Source organism: Apteryx mantelli, chromosome 18 (genome assembly GCF_036417845.1).
Source record: "Apteryx mantelli isolate bAptMan1 chromosome 18, bAptMan1.hap1, whole genome shotgun sequence".
Classification (NCBI taxonomy): Eukaryota; Metazoa; Chordata; class Aves; order Apterygiformes; family Apterygidae; genus Apteryx; species Apteryx mantelli.
This window is the reverse complement of record NC_089995.1, coordinates 2,869,948-2,894,998: the sequence shown is the minus strand read 5'-3', so window position 1 is coordinate 2,894,998 and position 25,051 is coordinate 2,869,948. Positions and strand designations below refer to the sequence as shown.

At 50.0% G+C, this 25,051-nt stretch overlaps 1 protein-coding gene across 5 annotated transcripts in view; it reads right to left on the bottom strand.

Annotated features, from left to right (window-relative positions):
* Window positions 1–23,124, bottom strand: part of CBFA2T2 (CBFA2/RUNX1 partner transcriptional co-repressor 2) — a 73,396-nt gene extending 50,272 nt beyond the window's left edge. For 3 of the 5 annotated variants that reach the window (XM_067307489.1, XM_067307491.1, XM_067307490.1), the window contains exon 1: window positions 23,036–23,062. Coding sequence is in view for 2 of the 5 variants with exons in the window: in XM_067307487.1 (XP_067163588.1) it covers window positions 23,036–23,063 (28 nt within the window). In the remaining 3 variants the exon portion in view is untranslated. Of the gene's footprint in view, window positions 1–23,035 lie in introns of all 5 variants that reach the window. The other 2 variants (XM_067307487.1, XM_067307488.1) reach the window with 1 other exon arrangement.
* Window positions 23,125–25,051: the final 1,927 nt, after the last annotated feature.

Below are 25,051 nucleotides of genomic sequence, written 5' to 3'. Positions count from 1 at the left end.
CCACAGATGTGGGCTCGGGCGACCGCGCACCCACCGCAACGCGGCTCGGATGGCTCCGACTGCTGCACACGATCCCTGGGGAAGCGTCCTGAACACCATCTCCCCGCTCAGCAAACTCAGGAACTGCTGCTTTGCGAGCAAAGCTGGGGGGACACAGAAGCAACACACAAATAAAGACACCAAGCCATGTAACCAGCTGACGGGAAGTAGCATCTCTACTTTACTAATAGGCTGGCCTGCTCCACAAGTATCCATTAAAAATAGATTTTGTAATCCAGACCTTAACGCTACGTACGGACACCACAATGGAAAGAACTAATACTGCAGGCAGCAGCTAGGAAAATTGCTTTCCCCGACTCTCTGCATTAATCTGCTGTGACTTTCTTCTCATGGGAACGTTCCATGGAAAGAACTATGAAAACAAAGTTTGAACACTAAAAGCTATTGATACCTGCTGCTAAGTGTGGTTTCTGAGGAAAGCAAGGAAATCTGAAGAATTTTTCCAGTTTCCAGAGGAATTTTTATGCCTATCACAGCCCCTTTCCACAGCAAGCACAGAAGACCTGGACTTGCTGTGATTTCTATTGAATTCTCTCCCCATTTCATGATGCACCGTGGCTTTGTTTTCCATCTGCTGCGCTCTTACCTTGGAAAGAAGCTTCGCATTTACTCATGGCAACCCTGGAGAGCCTTTGCCATTTTAAGCTGACCACTTTCCATCGCTCAGAAAACAAACCCAAATGCACCAAGGCAGCCAAAGTCATTTATCAGGCTAAATGGAAACTGTAAATTCATGCTAAATGGAATCTGATGGAAACCAATTGGAATCCTCCTCCTCTTCTAGGCTCAGGTTTGGCAGCAAAGTCAAGCATTTTATTGCCTTCTTTATGCCTTACTTAAGAGTCACCGGAGCCAAGAAGGGACTGCTCCCTTTGAAGGGATGTTCACGGAGCCACAGGAGCAGCTCACTGCCTTCCGGGGCCCAGGGAAAGTTGCTAACTCCCCTTTGAGTTGGGCAGACCCCGGCATGCATCCCTCCCCGCTTCCGGAGCGCTCAGCGGAGCTTACACCTCTCCATTCCTAGCAAGTTTATCACGTTTAACAAACATCCTCTTTTCAAAACATCCGTTATTTAAATTAGCACATGGCAGATTATGTTAACAAGCTTAATTTGCCAAGTAAATCTAATTGTATTGCCTCCTTCAGTGGTGAACACGAGTAGTGTTTAGCATTTATACCCATTTCAACATAGCCTGGGGCAGGGGGAATGTTTTAGGAGTTGAACTTTACTGAAATGGCAGTTTACACCCAAAACAAGCGTGATCAGGCATTGAGGAAAAAAGGGTGGGAGCAAAGGGTCAGTGAACTAAGCACAACCTGAAGAAGTTACTGAAACTTTACTTATGGCCAAGGACATAAGAGTTGGGGGGAGACGTAAGGAAAGGCTACCTCACTACTGCTATGTGACCACATACATAAAGTAAAAAAAAAAAAAAAAAAAAAAAAAAGGAAAACACCTAAGAGCTGATGCCCTTCCCAAAAAAGGGATCCATTCCTAAATGTAACACCCTTGCTCTGATTAGAGATCCAAGTCTCCGTAGCAGTTACGGGTATTTAAACCAAACACAGAAATATGGAAAAAATAAGTAATCCTATTTGAAGGGAGTAAAATCCAGCCTGCAGAGGATTAAGTCTAGTTCAACAGCTCTGAAGCTTGACAATATTTTCCAAACAGCAAGGTCAAGAGGTACCAGGATCAATAGGGACTGCATTCGACTACGGAGATTTGTTAAAATACATACATCTATGCCCCTCCAACAGTCATTTCTGTAACCCTCATCTTTAATTGCCTTGCATCCCCATTGGGAAGACCAGGAGCATTTATATGATTTTGAAGGCAAGCTGGTCAAACTCTCTCTGGCGCAGATAACTCGGTCACCACCCTGCCACTTCAGAAAATCCACCCTATGGAAGAAAAAAAAAAAAAAAAGAGGCAGCAGCACACATTAAAGCCCATCAAAGCAAACCATGCCAGCACAACAACTCATTGCTTTTGCTCTCGCCCGCGACAGGGCAGTATTCACAACCAAAAACGTGCAATAAAATGAGCGCGACGGCCACCAAGCCCCTTCCCCACGGCGTGGGTCATTAAGCACCAGCTACCTCCCCCTCCACCAGTAACTTTGCTCCTTCAGGCAGGGACCCCCCCCCCCGCCCCCGATCGCTGCTTTTATTTCTTTATCGTGGGCTACTTTAACAGCAGCACTTCTTCCCCTTCATCACGAGTTTCTCTTCCCTGGAGTCTCCGGGGACAGCTGCATCTGTGAACGCTTCGCAGGCTTTCCTCACAAATACGCTGCTATTTTTTACTGCGCGCACACTCATATGACTCCGCTAGTCGCCCAGCCCTGCAGATGAGGTGGGACTTCCACATTTCCTTGCCTGTGAATGCCCTGGTATCGGAGAGGCACCAAAGACGTTTTATTTCCTCAGCGACCAGTTGTCACCCGCCTGCTAACCCCGATTACAGAATCCAAATTTCCAACCCAAACCACAGCCTCCCTTTAAGATGCTAAAAAGGGGAGGCGCGGGCACCAGTTAAGGATTTTAAGTAGGGCTTTCCAAAAGAATCCCAGCTGTTGCCAAAGTTTGGTTGGTTTTGCAGGTTTAGCACTGAAGAAAGCGCTCTCTCTTCCCACCTCGCCAAACAGCAAAAACATGCTTTTTAAATGGTGACTTCCCTTTTTTATTTATTTTATTAACATGAACGCAAACATTTTTCTTTGCAAAGCCCATCCTTGCCAGCTCCCTCTTCTGCTGTCAGCTGGCCCTTTGCACCATTAGCCTCATAACAAATGGTGGGTTTGGGGGGGAAAATGAAAAAAGAAAAGGAAAAAAAAGCACAACCCCCCCCAAGCCCTTTGTGCCTGGAACGGCATTCCAGGCTCTCGGCTCTTGGCTCCACGAAGTCTGATTTAGTAGCACTGCTGGGAGCTATTAGTTTACGAAAGAACCAGCACGCCCACCCAAGCACAGAAGACGGCGAGAGGCTCCTCTTACACCACTGCCATGTGCCTTTCATTCTGCCCGGAGAAGTCGGAAAGGTTGTGGTTTCACTTAGGGCAGGAAGCCAAGGGAAAAACCAGAATGGTGGAGAGAGAGGAGAGAGCGGAGGTCAAACAGAGAAGGGCTGGATTTCATCCACACCCCGGTGCTGCCACATGAGAAAGTATTAATTAACGTGAAGCTTATTAAGAGAGCTCAGCCTCCATCCTGCTCATTTATTCTTCCTCCTTTCCTTTCATCCTGCCCCTTGCTCCTAATTTCCATCCCTTCCGTTCTGCCTTTTGGGGTCCTGCGAGCATGCCTTCCTCTCTGCAGCCTTTGCCCTTTTCCACTGCCATGCTCTTAAGTCTCCTTTTTCACCTTATCTCCGCTTCACTTCTCCACTCCCTCCTTCCGCCGTCTCCCAGGGCCTCGCTTGCCCCTACCCCTTCCACCCTCAGCATCCCTCGCCTTGCTGCTAACCCCGACAGCTCCAGCAGTCCCTCGGGCAGTCCCAGACCCCGCGTGTTCGCGCCCGCTGCGGCCGATTGCCCCGTGCCCGAGCCCCGTCACTGCCTCCGCTACCGGCGGCGGCCCAGAAATCAAGCCCGCGGCAACCTCCCAAAAGCACGCAGCGGGGAAACGCTCGGATACTCTCCATACGCTGCCGCCTCTTCCCCCAACAAGCTGCTGGCGCGTTTGCCTTGGCGCTGGCAGAAGGTGGGTGAAGCACACGGCTTGCTCGCTGCGACGTCGAGCCGCGCCGGGGCGAGCGCAGACCCCGCGGCACCAGAGCCCCGCGCCCGGCCCCGTCCGGGCCCCGCCGCCACGGCTTCCCGGCTGCCACTGCTCCTCTGCTCCTCCGCGGAGAGGGTGAAGACTGCAGGCTCTCGACAGCTCACGTGGTTTACGCTTCCCACCAGATCTCATGTTAAGGCTATAAATAAAAGCACACGATTAAGTGATGCGTCGGGGCAAAAGTCTTCTAACACATGTCCGAGTTTGGGCAGTTTGTTACCCAAAACTGTCTAGTTTGGATACAGCATAGAGTTAACTCCCTCAAACTGAAGATTAGTTTTGTGGTGGGAGAGGCAGGGGAAAAAACGAAAGAAGAAAACGAGCGATGAACCATCATTTTGGAGTCATTAGGGTTTTGAGATTCTCCAACTGGCTCAGAGCACAATTGCATCCATATTTGGTGTCTACAGAAAAAGGGGGGGGAAGAAAGAGGGAAAAAAAAAAGAAAGATTGATTTCCAGAGGTGCAGCACCATCAGGAGATCCCCTTCACCTTCCTCAGCCCTTCCACCACCTTTGGGGAGCTTGTATGTAGATCGAGGAGGCCAAGACACAGCCAGCAACAACCCAAAATTTTATTACCTTGATCTTTCATCAGAAGCAAAGCCTATTTGCAGATTTACAGTTCGTGTCAACAGGAAGTTCATGTTTACAAGTTTCCAGGAAAAAAGGCCAGCATTCCTGTACGATGCAATCGTTTGGTGAGAACCGCTTCTCACGGGGGAGTTCTCAGCTTGGTATGCTAAACAGAAACCAGTTTTAGCCATTTAAAACACCCAGACAAAAAGATAATGCTATTAAAAAAAAGAAAAAAAGTGAAGGCCAGAAGGAAAGGAATAATTCAGTAATTTAGGGGAAGGCACGCAGCAAGATAGTATGCTTGGAAAAATATGCACACTTAAAAGGAATGGAAGAATTTTAGGAGTATGAAAACCTGTCTTCAGGCACTAACACAAACTTTGCCGAAGCGACACCCCACGATGTTCATCTCAAAGGATTTGAATGCCGAGATCCCAACCAAAGGCAAAGCCGAGCTCTTTCTCTCCTCCTCTCAAAACCGGTTGCAGTTTCCGTCGCTGACTCCGGTCCCTGGAGGGTTGGCAGCCGCCCGAGCCGCCCTGCCGCGTCCGCGCGGTCCCGGCCTCTCCTCTGAGGACGAACCCTCAGCCCCGCTCGCAGGTCACTCCTCTGCTCCGACCCCCCATAACCCTGTGCTCCATCACAAGCAGGGGCAACGGGACGCGGGAAGGAGAAAGGCTGCCGCCTCCTCCTCCTCCTCCTCCTCCTGGTCGCTGCCAGCTGCTGGAGAGGTTGGGGCGACTGTGAAGCCGCAGCTGGACTCGCATAAACACTGTGCGGTGCAGTGCATGAGCACTGCCGGCAGCCCGCTCTTCCTCCTGTGAAACCTCAGCTTCAAACCTCCCCATCCCAGACAGATATTAAAAAGCAAATTAAAAAAATCCAACACTGTCAAAAGGATTACACAAAACAAGGACACATCAGCACAGCCAAAGGTCAAGCAGCCAGAGCTTCACCAGGGCACCAAGGAACCATGTTCAAATCAGTAAGTATTTATTTAGACCATGTTGTGCAGTTTAGTAAATACAATTAAAGAGCGCCCAGGGTGGCTTCTGATTTCCCGGGCACGTATCAGTCCCAGGGAAAGTTTTTGCCTTGACAAATGGACATTTTCCAACAGAAAAATGCTTCAAGTGGAAGATTCTTCACCAGCTTTATGAAACAGACACTCGCATTTGAGAAAACACAACAGGTAGAGGAAAAAAAAATCAAGCCTCAAAAAAATAAAGCTAGCTTCAACCAAGAGAAACAGCTGAAGACAAACAGGCTGACAAAACACACAGCCCACCCACCCTTAAAAGCTCTCAAGGTTTCCCATGCAAAAGCTGAAGGCCAACACAGCCGAAGAGAAGGCCCAGGAGCGCGGGAAGTGCCAGCTCCCCTCTAACACTAGTGTATCTCTACCCAAAACTTTCGGCCGTGGCTGCCCCCAGCACAGATTAAGGCCAACCCACCTAATTCAGAAGCGTGCATCTCCCTACTCCCTCTCTTGGCACCTGAGCGCTTTTCACAGCAACCCCGCAGCGCTAGCAACAAAATTCCCCATGGGGTTAAAGAGAGAGAGGAGGAAGCTGTGCAAAGTTCTCAGAACTTATTTTTCCATCCCAAGCAGGGAGAGGAAACCCACCGCTACCACGGCGCTGAGTACTTTATAGCCAGACTACAGTCTCACAATGCAAGAGGGCCAGAGCCACCAGCTCCTTTAGTATTTCTCCAAAGGGGAAAGGGTGACACCCCCCCCCCCCCCCGGGGTTTAGGTCTTCTCCTAGCAAGCTTGCTACAGCAGTGCAAACACAGGGCTGGGGAAGGACAGACTTCACCAAAGCAAGCACTCAGGAAGCGCCTTGGTTATGCGGAGCGCCCTGGCACCGGGCTCCGAGCACTACCTGCCTCTGCCCGTTCCCACCAACCAAGCAACGCACAGAAAACCCCTGAAGACAGCTCAAAGAGAAGGTTTTTCACATGGCTTCAAGGAGCGTTCAATCAGAGCAGTGCAGCAAAGAAGTCGGAGATCCTGCCGCTCACCAGCGTTACGTGCTCAGACAACTGGGCCAAAAAGCTAGAAGTCAAAAGTCTGGAGGTTCAAGTTAATTAACGTTCATACAAGGAAGAGAGGAAGAGGCCAAAAATTTGCTTCAATCCAAAACTCAAGTTAATAAACTTGAGAATTCAACAGCTGTCAAAATCTTGATTTTCTACAACACACGTAATTAAAAATAATGTATCAAGAAAAGGAATAAGAAAGAACGCTCCAAGTTTAAAAAAAAACAATGATAAAAACCTGGAGCACATGATGATTTGTGAAATGAGATACTCCTCAGTTCTACAAGCTCGGGTTAGGGTTGAGGGCCTACATGGCTAAAAGGCAGCGTGCTTGAAATAGTTGATTTGATTTGGCCATGCTGCTACTGAGAAAAAAAAAATAGCTCTAGCACACATTTACTTCCTCTTCATTTCATTTCATTAATCCTACCCTGAGCCAATATCGTTGCTAAGGTGAAGCTGTGTTTATTGCAGGCAATTTTGCTTTGGGGTCCTTCCCACCCAGGTGAAATAGCACATTATATGTCTTTTCTTAACTTTTACCAGCTGTGTTTTGCTGACTATCCTGAATGTCTCCACCTGTTTCTGCAGATGGAGCAGCTGCAGTTAAAGGCAAACACCTGGCCTTTCACAGCCATGCCTTGTGCTTTAAAAGTAGATTAGAGTTACAGCAGCTCCTGGCAGACCTGGCCTACTTAAGGCCCTATCAGTATTTTGATTAGAAATGCTGCTTTAGTGGTTAATAATCTGGCTGTTTCAAGCCCAAGTAACTGGGAACTTTGCAGAGAGATTTTTAAGCTCAGCAAAAATCATTTACATGTGGTTTGCTTTTGACTGACAGATCACCAAAAAAACCCCGAAGTGAAATGGACTGGAAGAAACAAGTGGCAGCTACGTCACTGTTTTTGACTTGCTGGTGGAGGCTGCAGCTGGTACCGGAGGCCCTGGTGGTTGTACAGAGAGGGGCTGGGAAAGGGCATTTTGCCTTGGACAGCAGACGGTTGCTTTTGGTCGCACACCTTGCTGCGGTGGTCTGGCAGCTTCGGGCTGCCAAGCGGGACTCCAGACCGCTTCAGAGGCTTACAGCAGCACGTGTGCTGCAGCCCTTTCAGGAACTCCACTTGTTCCGGCAGCGCATCTCACTTGGTTGTCCAAGGTCAGCAATGGCTTCCCATGGACTTCCATGTGGACAGTGAGATGGGACTTTTTGTCTACAGCTTAAATAGCTCCTGATCTTCATACCAGAAATACTCTCTTCACAGGTCATACCTCCTCAGATGCAGTCAGCAGAAGTACTTCATTGGGATTTCTACCTATTGAAACAGAGATGGGGCTAATTGGAGCCAAGGCCCTGGACGCCGTAGCACTTCCAGAAGAGCCAGGCACAGCGGCTTGCAGAGCACACTGCAAGCATACAGGCTGCTTGCAGGAGCTCACTTTGCTGGGGGTGAGGTGTGCGGGGAAAGACGGGCTACGTGTCCTGTTAGCTGCTCACACTGCACTTGATCCTCTAACCTATAGCTAAGCACTGAGCACTTTGGATTTTACTCACTTGCAGATCTAGAGAAAGAAGATGACAGATACATATCTCTGGGGAATGTTACTGTGAGTGAAGCAAGAAAAGTACTAAAAGGATTTTCCCAGGCATTTTTTTATCAGCCATTTCAGCTTACACCTCTCTCCAAGTTAATTCTGCAGAGTGAACTTCTAGTCAAAGAGTTTAAGAACAGCTTCATCATAGTCTTCTTGTCGCAACTAAACAACAACGCAATACATCTACCCGATTAAAAGAGCTGCTTCAGCATTTCTTTCCACAATTCTCCTGCAAGACCTTATTAAAAAATGAGGATATTTATATTAGGAATGCAAGAATATGCAACTGAGCAATAGAAAGTGCACTCACAAAAAACACACGAAACCACTCACTGCTATTGTGAAATTTTCTCTGCCCAGCCAAAACACAGGGAAAGATGTTCTAAACATCTGGACACTATGGCAGCTGTAAAAGCTATCTTATGTTTAGCAGTAATTTTTAGATGAGTTGAACTTAAATCTGAGTCATAGTCTTATGGAAAAGAATACATGAGATGTAATAAATTTCTGGAAGAAAGGAGATAATCTGAGGGTGAAAATGAGATCTTGCAAAGACAAATCTGACAGATTTAGGGAATTAGTTCAAGAAAGCCTGTGGGGTCAACTTGTGTTAATTACAGAAGATTCTTATGCAAATTAAAAGGTTTTCCTGACTGCTTGTTTTAGAATGTGGAAAAACTCCAAATTCACCCCCTTAGGTTTACATCAACAACAGAGACTATTCAACTACAGGAGCCTTGGAGATAGTATGTTTGAATGATAAGGTGTGCTCGAGGTGCCAGGTGCAGACAGCCCACTAGAAGTCTCCCATGTGTTCAAGAGTCAAAGACGCTTGAACTGACATTTGTAAAAGCTCCTCTTGGGTCATATTTCCAAAAGTCTGCATTGCTGTGCCTCTTGGATACTAAGGCGTCCCCCTTACCTCAACCATTTTACAATACATCTCTGCAGTCAGAAATTTACTACAAAAATGGTGCGTTGCTGTTTTCTTGACCCATGCAGAATGGCTAATCCCTGAGGGATAATCCTGTTTTAATGATGAAACAATAGAAGCTTTGATAAAGCATAACAAATTTACGAAAGCCCTACTAAAACATTCCTTTCTATCTGGGACTGGACAATGGACCTCCAAAATGAATTTTGTATATGCCTATCTCAAGCTGCATAATGTAATACAAGGCAAGGAGGGCAGACTTCTCTTTCTCGCGTGCAAGACCCCTTAAAATCTGTAACAGCATTGAAAGCAAACTTCCCAGGCCTACTGGCATCGGTACACCACCCCTTCATCAAAATGCTTCATGCCTTACCTACATTGATTCGTTCTGAGGAGCCAGAGGACACCACAATCTCCAAAGACTCTTTAATTCCTGGCATATCTCCTGCGTGCCAAAAAAGGGACCAGCTGTGATACAGACAATCTGTCTGCCCACACATCCCACCGAAACGGACCAAAACCAGCAACTGATTTCACACAGGCCAACACACAGCTCTGAGACAGCAATAACGCTGTCAAAGCCAACCTGGGCAGCAGGTGATCTAGTGACCTACAAGTGAGAGACTCTATATTCTGTTACTCATCAGCTAAGCCTTCTCGCCCCTATAAAATTTGGAATCAATGCCAGGTTTTGTATTAAAAAAAAAAACAACACTAGATTTGAAAACAATTTCTCTTTACAGCTTAGGTGTAGAAATCCACTTTGTATTCACTGTACAGAAATCCTCCAACATTTGCTTTAAGACCTTGTGAGATCTTGTTCTAACAACAGAGAAGCACCCAATGAAGTGACATTTCAACACTCTTTTACCCTCAATTATAAACACAAAACTGCTGAGAAAAAACAGCGATGCTCTGCCCTGACAGAACTGGTTGTGTTGACGGATAAATCCTGCACTGTATCAGTGACTGGAATTACCAAAGCTTTGCCAACAGCTTAATGAGATGGAAACTCATGCGCCCAGTGCCAGAATATGTTTGTTGGGGTATAAACTATTTGGATGCCCTGAATATTTTGTTTCTATGTTATAAAACAGGTGCAAAGAGGTGCCTCGCCATTCACGGGACAGCCACTGCGGGAAGCGCAGCCATTTGGAAAGAAGCACTGGTGACAGATTTAAATCCCTGGCCTGATATGTGTACGGAGGCAGATGTGAGCTTCTTCATCTTCCTCATCCTGGTTATCCCTGCTAATGTACAGACTCATCCCATGTAGGAGAACAGAGTCAGCAGAGAGCTGGCCACTCAGTTTTTCCCCCACGTGTAGTTATTCAGGTGTTCACCTGAACGAGCCCACACATCCCACCGCTTCTCTCTCCACCCGTTCTGCTCTTCTCTGGAGAGAGAGGCTCACCCTGACCTTCGGACAGGGAAAAACTGCATCAGCTGTAGCAATCCTGCACGGAGAAGCAAATCGTCATGAAGATGAAAAAGAAACTTGCAGCAAAGTTCTGGCAAAGTTACTCACAGCAGAAGCTTCTTCCAGGGCAGAAACAGGCTGCCACCCCGTCACGGACGCAGCTCGTCAGCGCCGCGCGGGGAATGGACTGCCGGCAGCGGCTCCTGAAACAGTTTACTCACAGGTGACCGAGCGAGAGGAAACGTTCCTGAGATAGCAGCTGGCTTTTACCAAGGGCGACCAGAGCGTGGACCTGCCCACGCACCCTGCGCAAGGAGGAGCGGCTCCGCCAGGCACCGTCGGCTTCTCCGGGCCACCGCTGCACAGGCAGCAAGCGAGCTGTGCCAATGGGCATGGAGGCGACCCGCAGCGGCACGCGCACAAGGAAGTGCGGAGGTCCTGCTCCAGCCCGATTAGCAAAGGTCAGCGACCACTGTGATTCTGGGGAACCCGCCACCACAGCACAAGGAAGTGCATCTCGCCCGACCGACAGGCACGGGAAATTCAGCAATCCAAGTAATGCTTAATATGTTGCAAGGCAAGATTTTTCTGACAAATTGAGGGCAAGATAGCTCTGGTACCAGAGCAAACACAGGCATGACTGTGGCCCACTGCACCTTGCATGGTATCTGTGAAGCTGAAGGTGAGAATTTCTGCATGAGTTGTGGTCCCTGATGGCTGCTCAACTGTCCGCACCCCCAGAACAGGAAGCCGTTGACACTGGCAGAGGGTCAAAGACAGTAAATGAGGCCGTAAACAATATTTAGGAGCAGTGACAGAGTCTACAAGCATCATTTTTGTAAGTATATTTTACCATAAAAATACAACACATTTTATTCTAATCAGTTTATATATAAACTTAGCTTTTTTAAGTAGAGTTACAGGGCTCAAGGGAAGCTGCTGTAACTATTAAATGGGAAATAAAACCTGATGAACATGGTAGCTGCAGTGACTTAAGACTTAGCATTTAAATAAAATTGCTAACAGGCAAGTCAAAAAACACGTAAAAGTTACCTGTCAAACGATTCGTGTGTTGTAACAGTTTTGCACCCAGTCACACTTAAAGAAAGCTTTTTTTTGCATCTTTGAAAATATCTTTGCTACAATCAATGCTATACAGGAAAAAAAAAGTTTATTCAATGAGACAAGTATATTCAAGAATAAAAAGGACAAATCAAGCGCCTGTTAAAATTTTCAGTGCAAGGCAAAACAGGTGCTGGCAAACAGGGGCAGCAGAGAAAGCAAAGCTAAAATCGAAGAGGCTCGAGGCCGCCTCGCTGCAGGGCCCAGCGGCTGCCGGCGCAGGTTGGAGGTGCTCCTGCCGCAGCTCCGAGGAGCTCCTCGCAAGCACCCCAAGAGCTGCTCCAGGACACAGGTCCTCCTCCGTTTCACTGCCCTCCTGCCTCAAGAATCTCGCCAGCACCTCTCCTCCTAACTGTGGGCACAGTATCCTCCCAGCTTCTTTTCAGTTCTGTTTCACAACTTTTATCTTTGGGGTTTTTTTTCCCCTAAAAAGCCTCCATTTCTTGTTTTGGCAACTCAGAACCTGAAAGCGCAAACTAAAGAGCAGAACACAGCACCTCACAATCACAGCACTGTACAAACCATTGTAAAATAAATACTATAAAGTGTTTGAATGTGTCCTGGGTTTGGAAAGGGGCTGGCGGGGAAAGACATGAGGTTAAACTCTTGCAGGGTTTGTTTCCACCACTGGACCCCCTCTTGCTTGCAGCCAGACTAAGCTGCTTCAAACACAAGTGTACTGAAAATAAACAAATGGGAGGAAAAAAAAGAATTAAGGCATCAATATCTACAGAAACGATGTTCGCACACTGGTGCCAAGGCAGCACATCCTCAAATGACAAAGACTAGCAAGACACAGAAGGAGGCTTGCAAAGTTTGTTCTGCCAAGCAATGAGAACCATGAAATAAGTTTCCTGCTATATGGAAAATTTGTATACACACAGAATGAGAACTAATACTGTTAAAATCTAAAGCAATGGACTACCAACTATCTACCAGAGCACTGTGAGCTTTCCAAAAAAGGGGTATCTGTTGCAGTCTGAGAATCTTCCTGCTAAAAACTCCACCAAATTAATTTCTAGGTGCTAGACATACTTAGATACAGAGAGCTGATGATACTTCTGCAGAAAAATTCATCCTCTAGGGAGAAAAAAAAAAAAGGCACTGAACAGGGTATCCTCTATAGAATGGGCCAAGCAGGCAGATCACAGAAATCTGGTGACTCTGATGGACTAAGAACTGTAATCTAGAGTCAGACCTCTTGCAGCAAAAGTATAAATGAACAGTAGTAACTGGTTGCAAACAATTCATTAAAAATTCAATTTTGCATGAAGCTGACTTGGAATACCTGTTACCGTGAAGTTAGATTTAAAACCTCTACAAATAAGCCATTGCCTGTGTCTCTAAATTTTTGCTCCTTCTTTCTGTGTACACACATCTAGGTGAGGGGTAGCTTGGCTGGAGAAGTGGAGAACAGAGAAGAGGAAGACAAAGCGTAGAAATGCACATTTTCCACCTCTATCCAATGCTGGAGATACCTGAAGATGATACTATCCTTTTAACTGCAATTATACTTGCCAAAAAGTAAGAAATCCTTCCCTCTGGCGCACAGCTCTCCTTTCCCACACAGCAATAGCGAACTTGGATGAGAGCAGAGACTGGGGTAGGGATGTGTGCCTGCCTCTGCGCTTCTCCGTCCCACAGCCTTGAACTGCTTCGTCTCTGCGAAGGTCCCAGGGCCACTCTCCCAGGTCTGCTGAATCAGTTTGCTCCATGGTTGCTGCAGATTAGTCATACTTTTTTTTCCAGAATCCATCCTCAGGACCTCCACTCACTCTCTCTCTCAGCAGAAGGTTTGGTGCTGGGAAGGGGGCAGCTCCACACTGCGGGTCATGATGAAGGACACACAGCAAGGCTACCTGGGGCCACGTCACTGGACCTCTGATTGTGGCCACTGGCCTTGCAGTACAGTCAAGTGACACATGGATCTGGTCCTGGCACAGCAAGCAGCATCACTGTGCCGCTCTGACTGAGACAACATGGGAACGCTTACATCCCTGGAGCTCCGGCATGACTTTCAGTCCTCTGTATCTGGCTGGCTGGAAACATGAAACAGGCTCCAGGCAGGGAACTGCACATGGGAAACCAGCCTTGGCTGAGCTGCCAGGAGCCTGGCTGTGCACAGGCAGTCAGCAGTGGTCCACATGACAAATGAAGGGTTAAACATCAAGCAGGAGGCTATCAAGTGTAATGCAACTTCCAGGTACAAAGGGGGAGGGAGAAGGAAGTGAGGAATACATAGAAAGTCTGGAAGATGGAGCTACGAGAAATTGTGACAGTGCCAGTGGAGGTCTCTATATCCAGGAACAGATATTCACCGGAAGACTACATCCCCATTGCAATGGGAGCAGGATGAACCACAGATGTATTTTTCAGCCAAGATCATCTTAGGTGTAGCTAGTTTTTTGGGTTTGGGGTTTTTTTTAGCTAATAAAACTAGAAATCTGGATGCATCAGCTTGTGTACACATCAACCACATCAAAAGCATTGATACACCCTCAAGCATGTGTCCAGGTTCAAACGAGGTGAGGGTTTAAGCTGAGATAAGTGATCTCTGGTTAGGCTAGAAGGTTTTTCATTGCCTCCTGATCTGTGCAGGTCCAAGAGTGGGAATATACATCGGAAAGAACTTTCCTGGAGATGACAGAGTTTCTTAGCACAGCGTAATGTCCGACCTGTATCACTACTCACCATGAGAAGGTGATCCATTAGCATCTGTAATGCAAACAAGGAAGCAAACAGCAGAAAGACAGCAAAGAGCTAGAAAGAATTCCTGGCTAGAATTTGCTACTTTAAATCTTCATATAAACATGGGCTGTGTTCTAAAGAACACCATGCTTAAATCGCAAAAGGAAAATGGGCATAAGGCTTCCATCCAACTTGGACTTAATGGCACAGAAGACAGATCTGCTCTTTGAGAAAAATCCCAATTGCTGATTTCTATTTTGTCCTGCAACTGAGTACAGTGTTCCCCTTTACTTCCTGCCAAAAGTGGTGGAAATGCTGTGTACTTTCAAGTAATTACATTAGTTCACCCTAGAAATGGCTGCATTTCAAACGAAGCAGAAGATGGAGAAGTGGGGAGTGGCTCCTTAATAAAAGTTTAACCTGCTTTCAGACCTCAGGATGAAAAGATGCTCTTTAAAACAAATCATCATTGTTCGCTTAATACCTGTCCAATTTGTCTCCATAAAGCACTTTCTGCTGCCTAAACCTGCTAGCACCTAAAACCGGCAAATTCAGGGCAGCCCATCCTGAACGTGTCAGTCTGTGTCAGAAGAGCACGTGGCAGCCGCGGGCAGGAGCAGCCTTCCTACAAAGAGGCTCAGCCTGAGCTAATCCTTTCTGCGAGGTCATGGCTCTCTAACTCTGCTGAAACACTGCTTAACATTTGGCCAGGACAGCAGCGTACCCTACCAAATGCACCGTCTTGCTTTTGTAGTATGCCTGGAAGTCTGCAGAATTCCAATTATTAGTAGAACAGCCACAATTACCCAAATCAAACTATTACTATATTTGGCCACAGATCATAAATATAACTTAATGGATTTTATTACATCCCAGGAAGCAAGAGTTGCAGAAGGAAAAGTATTGCTAAGGGTGCACTACTACTACCTATCAATTTCTCCTGAACACTCAGCACTTAAGAACTAGCTGAAGAAACACGCTGCTCCTACAGCATAACTATTTCAAATTCCCCTTTGAGCTCTTCCCTTTTAGCCGACGTGCATGGTACACTTTAGCAGCTGAAAATTAAAGGGTCACAATATTGAGCCTTCAGGTATCAAGTTCACAATGGAAATAGCAGCTGACTCAGAAAGGGTGCCGCTGAGCACTGCAGCAATAATTCTGCTGCCTCAGAGCTGGAAGCAGCTCCCGAACATGAAGTTTGTTATTTAACTCAGTGAGAAATGAAAGAAAATGTTACAGCCATGGATTTATTCCTTCTGCAGCCTTTTTCAAATCATTTTTCCAAGGCCAGAGCCACGCTAGGAGTTAGAAGCTTTTACTCTGGCTGCAATGTCCTTTTTGATCCAAATAACTCCTGTTCAAGCGATGGTGAACGTGAAGACGATAGCCTGAATGAGGACTGTTCACAGTTAAAGCCCCTGCAAGATCCTCTGCCGGAGCACAACTCCCCTAAAACTTCACAGGAGGAGCCAAACGTGACCAGGTGCCTCCAACCCCACAGAAACCAGCTTGCAACAACAAATCTAACATGCAGCATAGTCCTCGGCCCAAGCAACCCCGTGGAGAGCTGGGCCACGGCGCCGGGAAGGAGCAAAGGGGGCTTCTGAGGGCTACACAAGCCAGCCGGCGACAGGGCTCCCCAACGGCGACAGGGCTCCCCAACGTGCCCCTCCTCACAGCACACGGGAGCAGAAATCTCACCGCCCTCGGAGACTCCCCACCTGGCCCCACGGCGAGGTGACAGCCCAGGCCTGCTGTTATCTCCAAAACAGATGCATTCATTTTCTTGAGGGCCTCCCACATCTTCTCCAGCAGCTTCCAAACGCCCACTGTGAAGTCCAGCCGAACCCACTTTAAGTTCTTTTATTCGGCTGTTTCCAAAACTATTTCTGATGGGGAGAAGGGAAGGAGAAACGACCGCCCTGCGCCGCACATGCGGCCGGGACGCAGCGGCCCCTCGGTCCCCCCGCGCCGCGGTGCCCTGACTGCCGTGGAGAGCAGCTCCTGCCCCGCTGCGCGTGCCTCCCGCGCCTCCCCAAGCACCGCTGCAAGCGGCAAACGAATGGGTGCACAGTTTACAAAGATCCTCCGCTTAAAGCAAATTTGCCTCTCAACACATGGCCAAACTCTCACACAATAAATTAACTATTTGGCAGCCACTGAACTATTGCTGGAGCCAAACCAATTAGGGTTTAATGTGATCCCAATTTCCTATTTCTGAGACTGGGGTTGGGGTGGGGGAGGAAGGCACGGGGGAAGAGGAGGCAGTAAGAGCTAAGTAAATCCCCTCCTGGTTTATAAATCCTTGCCAATCATGCCAGATAAACCTGTCACCCACAGCTCTAAATCTGCATTTGCACTCACACGCTCAAAGGGACGCGATGGGAAAAGGCACGCTGGCTTCAGCAAGCCTGACTCCCAACATGTGTTTTCCATACTTGGGAAATTCAATCATTTAAAAAATATTTACCAAGCTTTGTCTTTAATTAGAAAAACATGACGATGGATAAGGGGAGTTATTGTTTCTAAGCTAGCAATGTCAGAGATCCCAATGATGTCACGAGATAAACCCAAGTACCGACCCACGTATAAACTGCCAGGGAGGCAAACGCTTGGAAGATTTTTTTCATCTCCCCTCAGAGTTCAATGCTTTACAGTCACAATTTATCAGTGGCTTCTTGGTCCCCACCAAACTTAATCAGTGAGGAGGAGGGAAGACTCCTGCCCGCAGATCTGCTAGACTGGGCGTTTTAATGCAAAAGAGCTTGAGCAGGAGCAGGGAGGAACTGTGGGGCCATTTGACTTCTTTGTGTTTTAACATCCAGACACATGCAATTACCTGCCATTAGGTAAAGCAAACAAACTGCTTTTATCTGCACCTAGACACAGTGAGATGTCCTGTATCCTTTGAAGAAGTGTTAAGTTAGTTTGCTGCTAAAGCAGGACTCCGTTAAAGATTCGTTCCCAAGAATACACCCACGAAGCATCCCCACAGCTCTCAGGACTTGTGCAAAGGGCATCGAGGATAGGGCAGGCTGCAGCGAGCCCAGCCAGCCCAGAAGGGCGGGAGCAGCCCTGCTCCTTCTCCCGTCGCCTGAGGTCCAGGGAAGGTTGCACAGACCCTATTTCCCGGTGCCGGCGGGGCCAGGGCCCGGCTGGGCTCCCAGCGGCTGTCGCGGAGCTCGGCACTGCGGCGGCGAGAGCCCTCCCCAAGCAGCGTCCGGCCGGGCGGCGAGGACGAGAGCGGGCTGAAGGCGCTGACCGTGCTGGGCCTGGAGGGCAGGAGCATCCCGGGCTCTGCCCACGCCTCCCGCTGCTGCGCTGGGTCCGGCGGGAGCTGACGCTACAGGCGCACCCCATCGCAGCCCCTACAGGCGTGCACCCCCATCGCAGCCCCTACAGGCACAGCCCCTACAGGCACAGCCCATCACACCGCACCGCTGGTCTCAGGCACCTTTACCAGACGCAAAGAGACTCTGCCGGCAGCACATGCACAACTCACCCGCATCACGCAGACATTTGCTGGCTTCCAAGCACGCGCGCGAGCCTGGGCGTAGCGAGCTGTTAGCCCACGTGTGGGTGCTCTCCGCTCCCGACAAGGTGGCAAAGAGGCCGCGCTGGCCAGGCCGGCAGCGGGAATGTCACCCATCACGGGTACCCCGGGCGGCTCTTCCACGCTGCCTGGCACCGCCTGCCCCAGCTCAGCCCTGCGGACGCCAACTGCTGCTCGACCCCACAGTTCCTCACAAGTCCCTGGCCAGACCCACCAGCCTGACCAGCCTCCTTCTTTTCCTTCCTTTAGGATTTTACACCTTCCCGTTTTATTTCTTTTCCTTCTTGAATCCTTGAGCTACGAATGGATCCCTGCCTGGGATTTCAACCTCTCCAGACCTTCTCCCCGCTCTTTCTCAGCGGTCTAAGGCAAGGTTATGCAGCAGTGCCGCACTAGAGCTGGGCTTCGGACCCTCGGTGCAGAAGCAGCCAAATCTCAGCAGGGGAAGCTGGACACCGTTACACCCAGGCACCCCAGAAAGTACCAAGCACATCCTAAGGCATGAGGGCAACGCTGCCCACTGCTATGATCACAAAGAATCATGTCGCAGCAGCAATAATGATACGGGATAACAGACTCCCGCAGTCTTCAGGAGAGTCTGCACGAGAGTCGCGAGCCCTGGGGTGAATCTTTCCACCCATCGCAGCCACGGCAGCTGGTTGCAGGGAGGTCAAAGACGCAGCAGGCACCACGCTACAGAGTTACCCACCAGCTGAGCAGGAGCAATTCCTTCTCCGCCGTGTGATGTTAAATGCGTCTGAAATGGCAAGGAACATACACATACAAAAGGTGGAAGTGTCCCAGGTGATACATTTGGAGGAACGTGCTGCTTACAGCAGCTAGGTCCACTATTAGGAAGTGATAGGCCAACTCCCCAGAGAGCCGAAGGAGAAAAGAAATGACGATAAATCTAGTGCAGGGAGAAGCAGGTATTTGTGCTAACAAACTGGCCTTTCCACTGAGTCCACTTTGAGAAAGGCAGTAGTACTCCTCCAAGCACTCACCAAGTATTCAAGTGGTTATTTTAAGATATTCACAGAAAAAAATGGTTAATGTTACACTCTTCACTCAAAACCATACTTGTAATTTAAATGAGAGAATTTCATAATATTCCAAAAAACTTCAAAGTGTCATCTGTGGATCCAAAGTTAAGGAAGCAGCATGCTATTTATTTTCTGAAAATATCCTTGCAACCCAAGGTTGAAAGCTATTATCAAATTGTATCTTAAATTTCAAGATAAATCTACATTGGAAAAAATCCCTGCCTGAGTAGTCTGATCCCTTAAATTATACCAAGATTACAAAGCACATCTTTGAGGTAAACATACATGCGCATTTCGACAAAGTCCAATCATCAGATAAGTTATTACCAGTTGAAGTTAATGCTTTTCTCTCTCTAGAAGAGCATGAAACAGAGCAAAGAAAGTTTTAGCTGAACTGTAAAGTCAGGGTTGATTATCTTAAAGTCCACAGAGACAACCAAAAAGGCATCCAGCAATGTCTTAAGAGTTCAGTCAAACCTGGGTGTGTGCATGGGGTACAACAGGGGCAAGTGGGAAGGCAACAGTGGCACCAGAAAAGTCTTCTCTCCCGGACACTCATTGATAAGAAGTAGGGACAAGTGCCTTCAGGAAGATGGTTTACTTTACTTGGAAGAGTCCCAGGTAAATCACTCGTCTGGGTTCGGGCACTGGCTCCATGACTTTTTATATCAGAGCAGGAGACAGGTTGGCTTCTCATTTGCCCTAGTTTTACGGCTGCCTCTTTCAAGTCAAAGCGTTTACCTCTGATCTGTGCCAGGAAAAGCAAAGCGAGAGCAGCCCTTCTTCCCTCTGCCATGTCAGTGGTTTATTGTAAAATCTGGAGGTTTGTGTAGCCTTGGCAGCTCAGCCCGACGGAAACCATGCTCAGCTCACGCACTCCACTGCAGTCCTCCTTCTAAGTGAGTCAAATCCATGAGCTCTACCTGAAATATATGCCGTTTTCCATCCCATGCTCAGAGAAGCTGCAAATCAAGCAACACTTTTTCTTTGCTCTGAGTCAGTTTACTGCACTCTAACACTGGTTCAAGGGAAGAGGAACGTCTTAAACCAGTCAATTTACAGCATATAAAAATCATGTCCCTCAAAGATCAATTTGGATTTCTGCACATTGGAAATATTCATGCAAGAAAGGCATGTTCATAAGGGAGTTAGCGTGTGCCTTATACTAATATGGAACACCCCCAAGTTTCAAAGCAGTCCCACATTTCTCCTTCCTTTCTGGACCATTAGTTTCACAGTAAACATTGAAGTATTTCTCTGCAGTACATTCCCATAGCAATCAAGCAACCTCCCAGCGTAGCCAGTAACTCTGTTCATAATACAGTGGGAATCACTGGGCAGATAACCAAGTCAATCATATAATTTGTGCTTATGAAAGTTATGAGTCTATGCCTGATTATTGACTTTCTAGAGACCAGAGACAAAATCCAACAATGTTCCTGGACAGACGCTAGGCCCACTGACAAGAACATGAGTGAAGCTTTGTGCTAGCATTCGGGTGATAACAACAACCGGCACTAACACAATATTGCTACCTGCTCTCTCTCTATCCGTAAAGCTGCTGAAGGCTATAACACGTATTCATGTGCTTATCCTTACGGAACAGCTGTACAGCTCATCAGTATTATCATTAGCACTTTACCAAAGGAAAGCTGAGCCATAGGCATATTAAAGCTGCATTAAAAATGATGCTCAAGCTGCAGCTGAGTCATCTGAAGCATCCCCTCCACCCCGTGCCAGATGCTGGTCACCGTTGTGCTGGAGGTTGCGGCCCTGCCACACCTGCTGGCATAAGGTCACGTGTCATCACTTCCTTACCCTGTTCTGCCAGACAGATGCAGATTAAAAGCCCTAACAGACATGGTTTATACTGCAAAACAGAACACCTGTATTTGCATTTATACATGTTTCAGCCACAATCCAGAAAAAAACTCAACCACCTTGCCCAAGGGTCCAGAAAGGTGCCATGGCAGAGACAGGGACTGGTTTCACACCTCCCTTCTGAAGCTACAGCTCTGAATATAAGATCACTCTTCCCCTTAGCTTTAATTGTTTTTAAGCAGGATTTTAAAGGACTGTCCCTCCTCCCAGAGCTCAATCTAACCTTATCCGTCTCTGCATATAAAGTTGAGCGGTACCACAGACAGACAGACAAACTGGGTGGGATTTGCTTCATCTAACTCATAGTTGCCGTAGTCTGGGCCAGTTACCCTCGACTCCCCTTGCAGTCAATGAAAAAAGAAAGACACCTCTGGAGTGTACTTCATCTCCTCCAAAGAGAGGTATCTAAGATAGGTGAGATGAATCGCCCTCCAAGTGCCTGCTTCTCCGCTGTGACTGTAAGGGGAGCTTGGAGAAAGGAGTTCAGACACAGAGGTCTACCTTTTGGCCACTTAGGTTAAAGCAGATATCTCACCCAAGTTCCTCCTGTGAGATCTTTCTTCAGGACGGAGTCAAAACGAAGAGCCCTCCCTCGCAACCAGCTTTGGAGCGCGTGAATCAGATACCAGGTTTCCGGATCCCCGTTTTCATGTTAACACGGCTTCCTCGCTGCAGCCTCCTCTTCCTCTTCCTGCAGCAGCCAGGTTTACCACTGGGTGTTTTAAGTCTGCATGCTTTGGCATACCAATACTCGTAACTGCTTTAAAGGCGTCACAGCCTCGCTCTCACAGCATCTCCGCATGTTTTGCACCAAGCAGCAATGATGAAGTATTCACCCACCCTCTGCAATTTCCATCACTTGGCAATTCCTTCTTATTGGGAACATAGCTTTCAGGGCAATCTCCACATTAACGCTGGCATCTGTCTTTATGTTGCTTCCCTCTGATCAACCACGCTTTGTTTTAAAATTCCCTCACAGCCTCTGAGCTTTAGGACACACATTTACTGGTTGTCCTGCTTCACCGAACTAAAGCTCTTCAAGAAAGGCGCATGGAGGACATGGCCGAGCCCTTGCGTAAACGGACCACACGCCCCATCAGACAGGCGCTCAAGGACATCACGCAGTGTCACCTCACTGTGGTGGCACCTTGTCGCTCAGCCCGGTCCGGCTCCAAAGCCATTCTCAGCACGCCGGGTTCTCTATAGACAGACAGACGCGGCACACGAGAATGGATGGAAGAACGATCGGGAGGTTCGTGCAGTTACAGGCACGTGCTAAACATCTATTCAGCTCCTTGGCAGCAGTAATGCACTTCCCTGCACGCCTGCCAACCTCACTGCTTCCAAAGAGAGTGCAGCTCTTCTAGAAATAAACCTCCTGTTTTGAGAAAATAATGAAAACAGAACTGCAGTTAATCACCTTCCCGGTCCCAAACCGAGCGCGCTGTAAGAGGGAACGCAGCGACACACGCACCGCTTGCCCCCGTCCAGCACGCGCGGCGCTGGTCCTGCTTCGTCTAACCGCACCTCGCTGGCCCGACAGCAGAGACAGACAGACGCAAACGTGCCAGCAGGGAGGCCCGCAGCGTCTCCGGGCGCACAAACAAAAGCCGTCCTAAAACCGGTGCTTCGAACTGTACGCGAAAGCGTGTCCGAGCCCGCTCAGCTCCCTCCATGTCGACAGAAAGTTGGCAGCGCCGGTGCGGCGACGCCGGAGCGCACAGCGTTGCGCCAGGAGACGCTGCCCAGCGGCGCGGTGACAATCCCCAGAGCCCGCAGCCCTCCTCTGACCTGGATCAGGAAACTCGATCCGGATTAAAAAAATAAATCAAGAGAGCAGGTCTCCCCCCGCCAGGCTATTTTTAAGCGGGATCAGTTCCCCGAGCAGGTGCCCGGCGCGGCGCGACGGCGCAGGCGGCTCCGCTGGCACAGCCGGCCGCGCCGCGGGGCAGGGGCACCGCGAGCCGGTATCACCGAGCCGCATCCTCTGATGGCGACAAACCGCACGCTAAAAATAAGTTAAATATAAATGTGTGTGTGCGTGTGTGCGCGCACCTCGGAGAGCCGGCGACGGCGCAGCATCCCCGCCCGCGCCGCCGGCCCCGGCAGCGCCCCGGCCCCCCGCGCCCCGGCAGCGCCGCGACCCGCCGGCGGCGGCGCCCCCCCCGCGGCGCCCCCGCGCGGCCCCGGCGGCCCGGCCCGGCCCAGCTCGGCGAGGCGGCCCCGGCGGCGCCGCGCTCCGCCCGCGGCAGCTGCTCGCGCTCGGCCGGGAGCGGCGCGGAGCGGGCGGGGCGGCGCCGCGGCTCCCCCGCGCCTCCGCGCCGCGGCTCTTACACTGGCAGGCTCCGGGGATCCCCACCATCGCCCGGCTCCTCCGCGGCGGCGGGACGCGACGCCACGGCCACGGCCACGGCCCGGGCCCGCGCCGCCCGCCGCGCCCCGCCCCGCGCCGCCCGCCCCGCCGTGACGCGCCGGGGGCGCGGCCTGGCCCCGCCGCCTCGGCCGGCGGCGCGCGGGCCGCGGGGGGCGCTGCGCTGCGCGGGGCGGGGCGGGGCCGGAGCGCGGAGGGGCGGGGCCGGAGCGCGGCGGGGCGGGGCGGGGACCCGCCCCCGCGGCGGCCTGGCGGCGGCGCCCGCGCAGAGCCGGCACCTGCCGCCCCCCCCTCTGCCGCCCGGCTCGGGGCCTGGCGCCCTCCCCCTCGGGCCTGGCCCCGGTAGCCCCTTGCGCTGCTGCTGCCGGCTCTGGCCCCCGTCGCGCCTCCCGAAGTTCCCCAACCGCTCTTCTTCTTTCGCATGCATTTCGCTCTTTCCCGCTGCGTTTCCGCGTTGTCTGCTCACCGTTTCCGCGTGCCCGCGCCGGTGCCGACGTCCTCGCCGTCGGCAGGCAGGCTCGCCTCCCGAGCCCGAGGTGCTTTCCCGACGGGTCGCGCGCCGGCGTGGCGAGCTCTGCGGGGCGGAGGCCGGCTCCGCTTGCCCGCAGCGCGGAAGGGGCGGCAGGTGGGGAGAGGAAGGAGGAACGGAGGGCTGTGGTGTGCCACGTACCCTCCCAGCAGGTACGCGCCTAACTGAATGGCCCAGATAGTTTTACGCATAATTATTTCTGCTCCTTACTTTGTACGAGTTGTTAGGAGAAGGAGAAAGTTAAAAGAGGGTCACGGGGTCTTGTCAGAGCAGGCGTGGGAAGGTGCGTCCACTAGAGCGGGGCCGGGGGCGAAAGCACAAGCGGGTGGGAAAGCTGGTCATCGGGGCGCAGCAGGTTTCTGGGAGTTTTGTGTACGTCCCTTTGCATCTGGGGGCACTGCACTGAAACCAGCTTCCCATTAGGAGTCAGCTTAGAAAAGTAAAACAACAAATCCATCACTCCCTTGACTCTTTCCCCGAGAAAGTATTGACACCAAAATATCATGTATTGCATCTCATCCCGGATAATCCATTCAAGTAAAAATTAGAAAAGGTTTAGTACTAGTGTGGCTGAAACTTTGGTGAGGGATTAATCTTACAATCTGTTCCAACTTTGATGTATGGAATCTTTAAAATGGTCTCTCCTTGACCTTCCAAAGCTGTCCTGCTCTCACGGCTGCACAGCAGGCTCCCCGTGTCTCCAAGGAGGTCTACCAGGTCATGTGCCGGGACACCAGGAGCAGCTTACAGCACCAGAGGCCCCAACCCTGGGTGGGGCACAAACGCATGAAGTGTCTTGCGACAGTTTCAGCACGGCTGGAGAGAGCCCAGCTGATGAATGGGGGAGCACATGTGGTTGGAGCAGCCTGAGAGTAAAGGGAGAAATTAGGAGAGGGGCTTACCAGCCCATCTGCGGCAGAATGGTTGGATGTGTCGCAGCAAGCAGCTGAATGTATTTGGCAGGCAGCGTTCATCTCGGCTTTGCTGCCTGTGCCAGCCGCAGCCAGATGCTCAGGGCGGGAGGGAGTGGAGAATGCAGGATTGCTCTGGGCCCTACAACCGTGTGCGCAGTTTCTCCATCCAGTAGGTTAGGTGGCCACATTGCCTGGAGGAGTGGCAGATGCTGTCCTTTCTCAGCACCACTGCTCATATCCTGGAGATCACACCTGGAGAGCTCCATGCCACTCGCAGGACAATAAGGTAAAGAACGGGGCTCTTAGCCATCGAAAGCTCCACAGTCCTTGTTCGGTGGAAGAGGAGGACCTGAAGAGTTCTGTTACAAGCCATCGTAACTGTAACTTAATCATAGTTATGACTTTGTTGGCAAGGGAGCTTTATGTGCCAGAAGCTCTTCCATGGGCCTACCTGGTCTCCCAGCACTTCTTCCTTTCCACAAATGGATCAGGGAGTCTGGTCATGTGAAAACCCTGGCCCAAGTCAGAACTGAGAT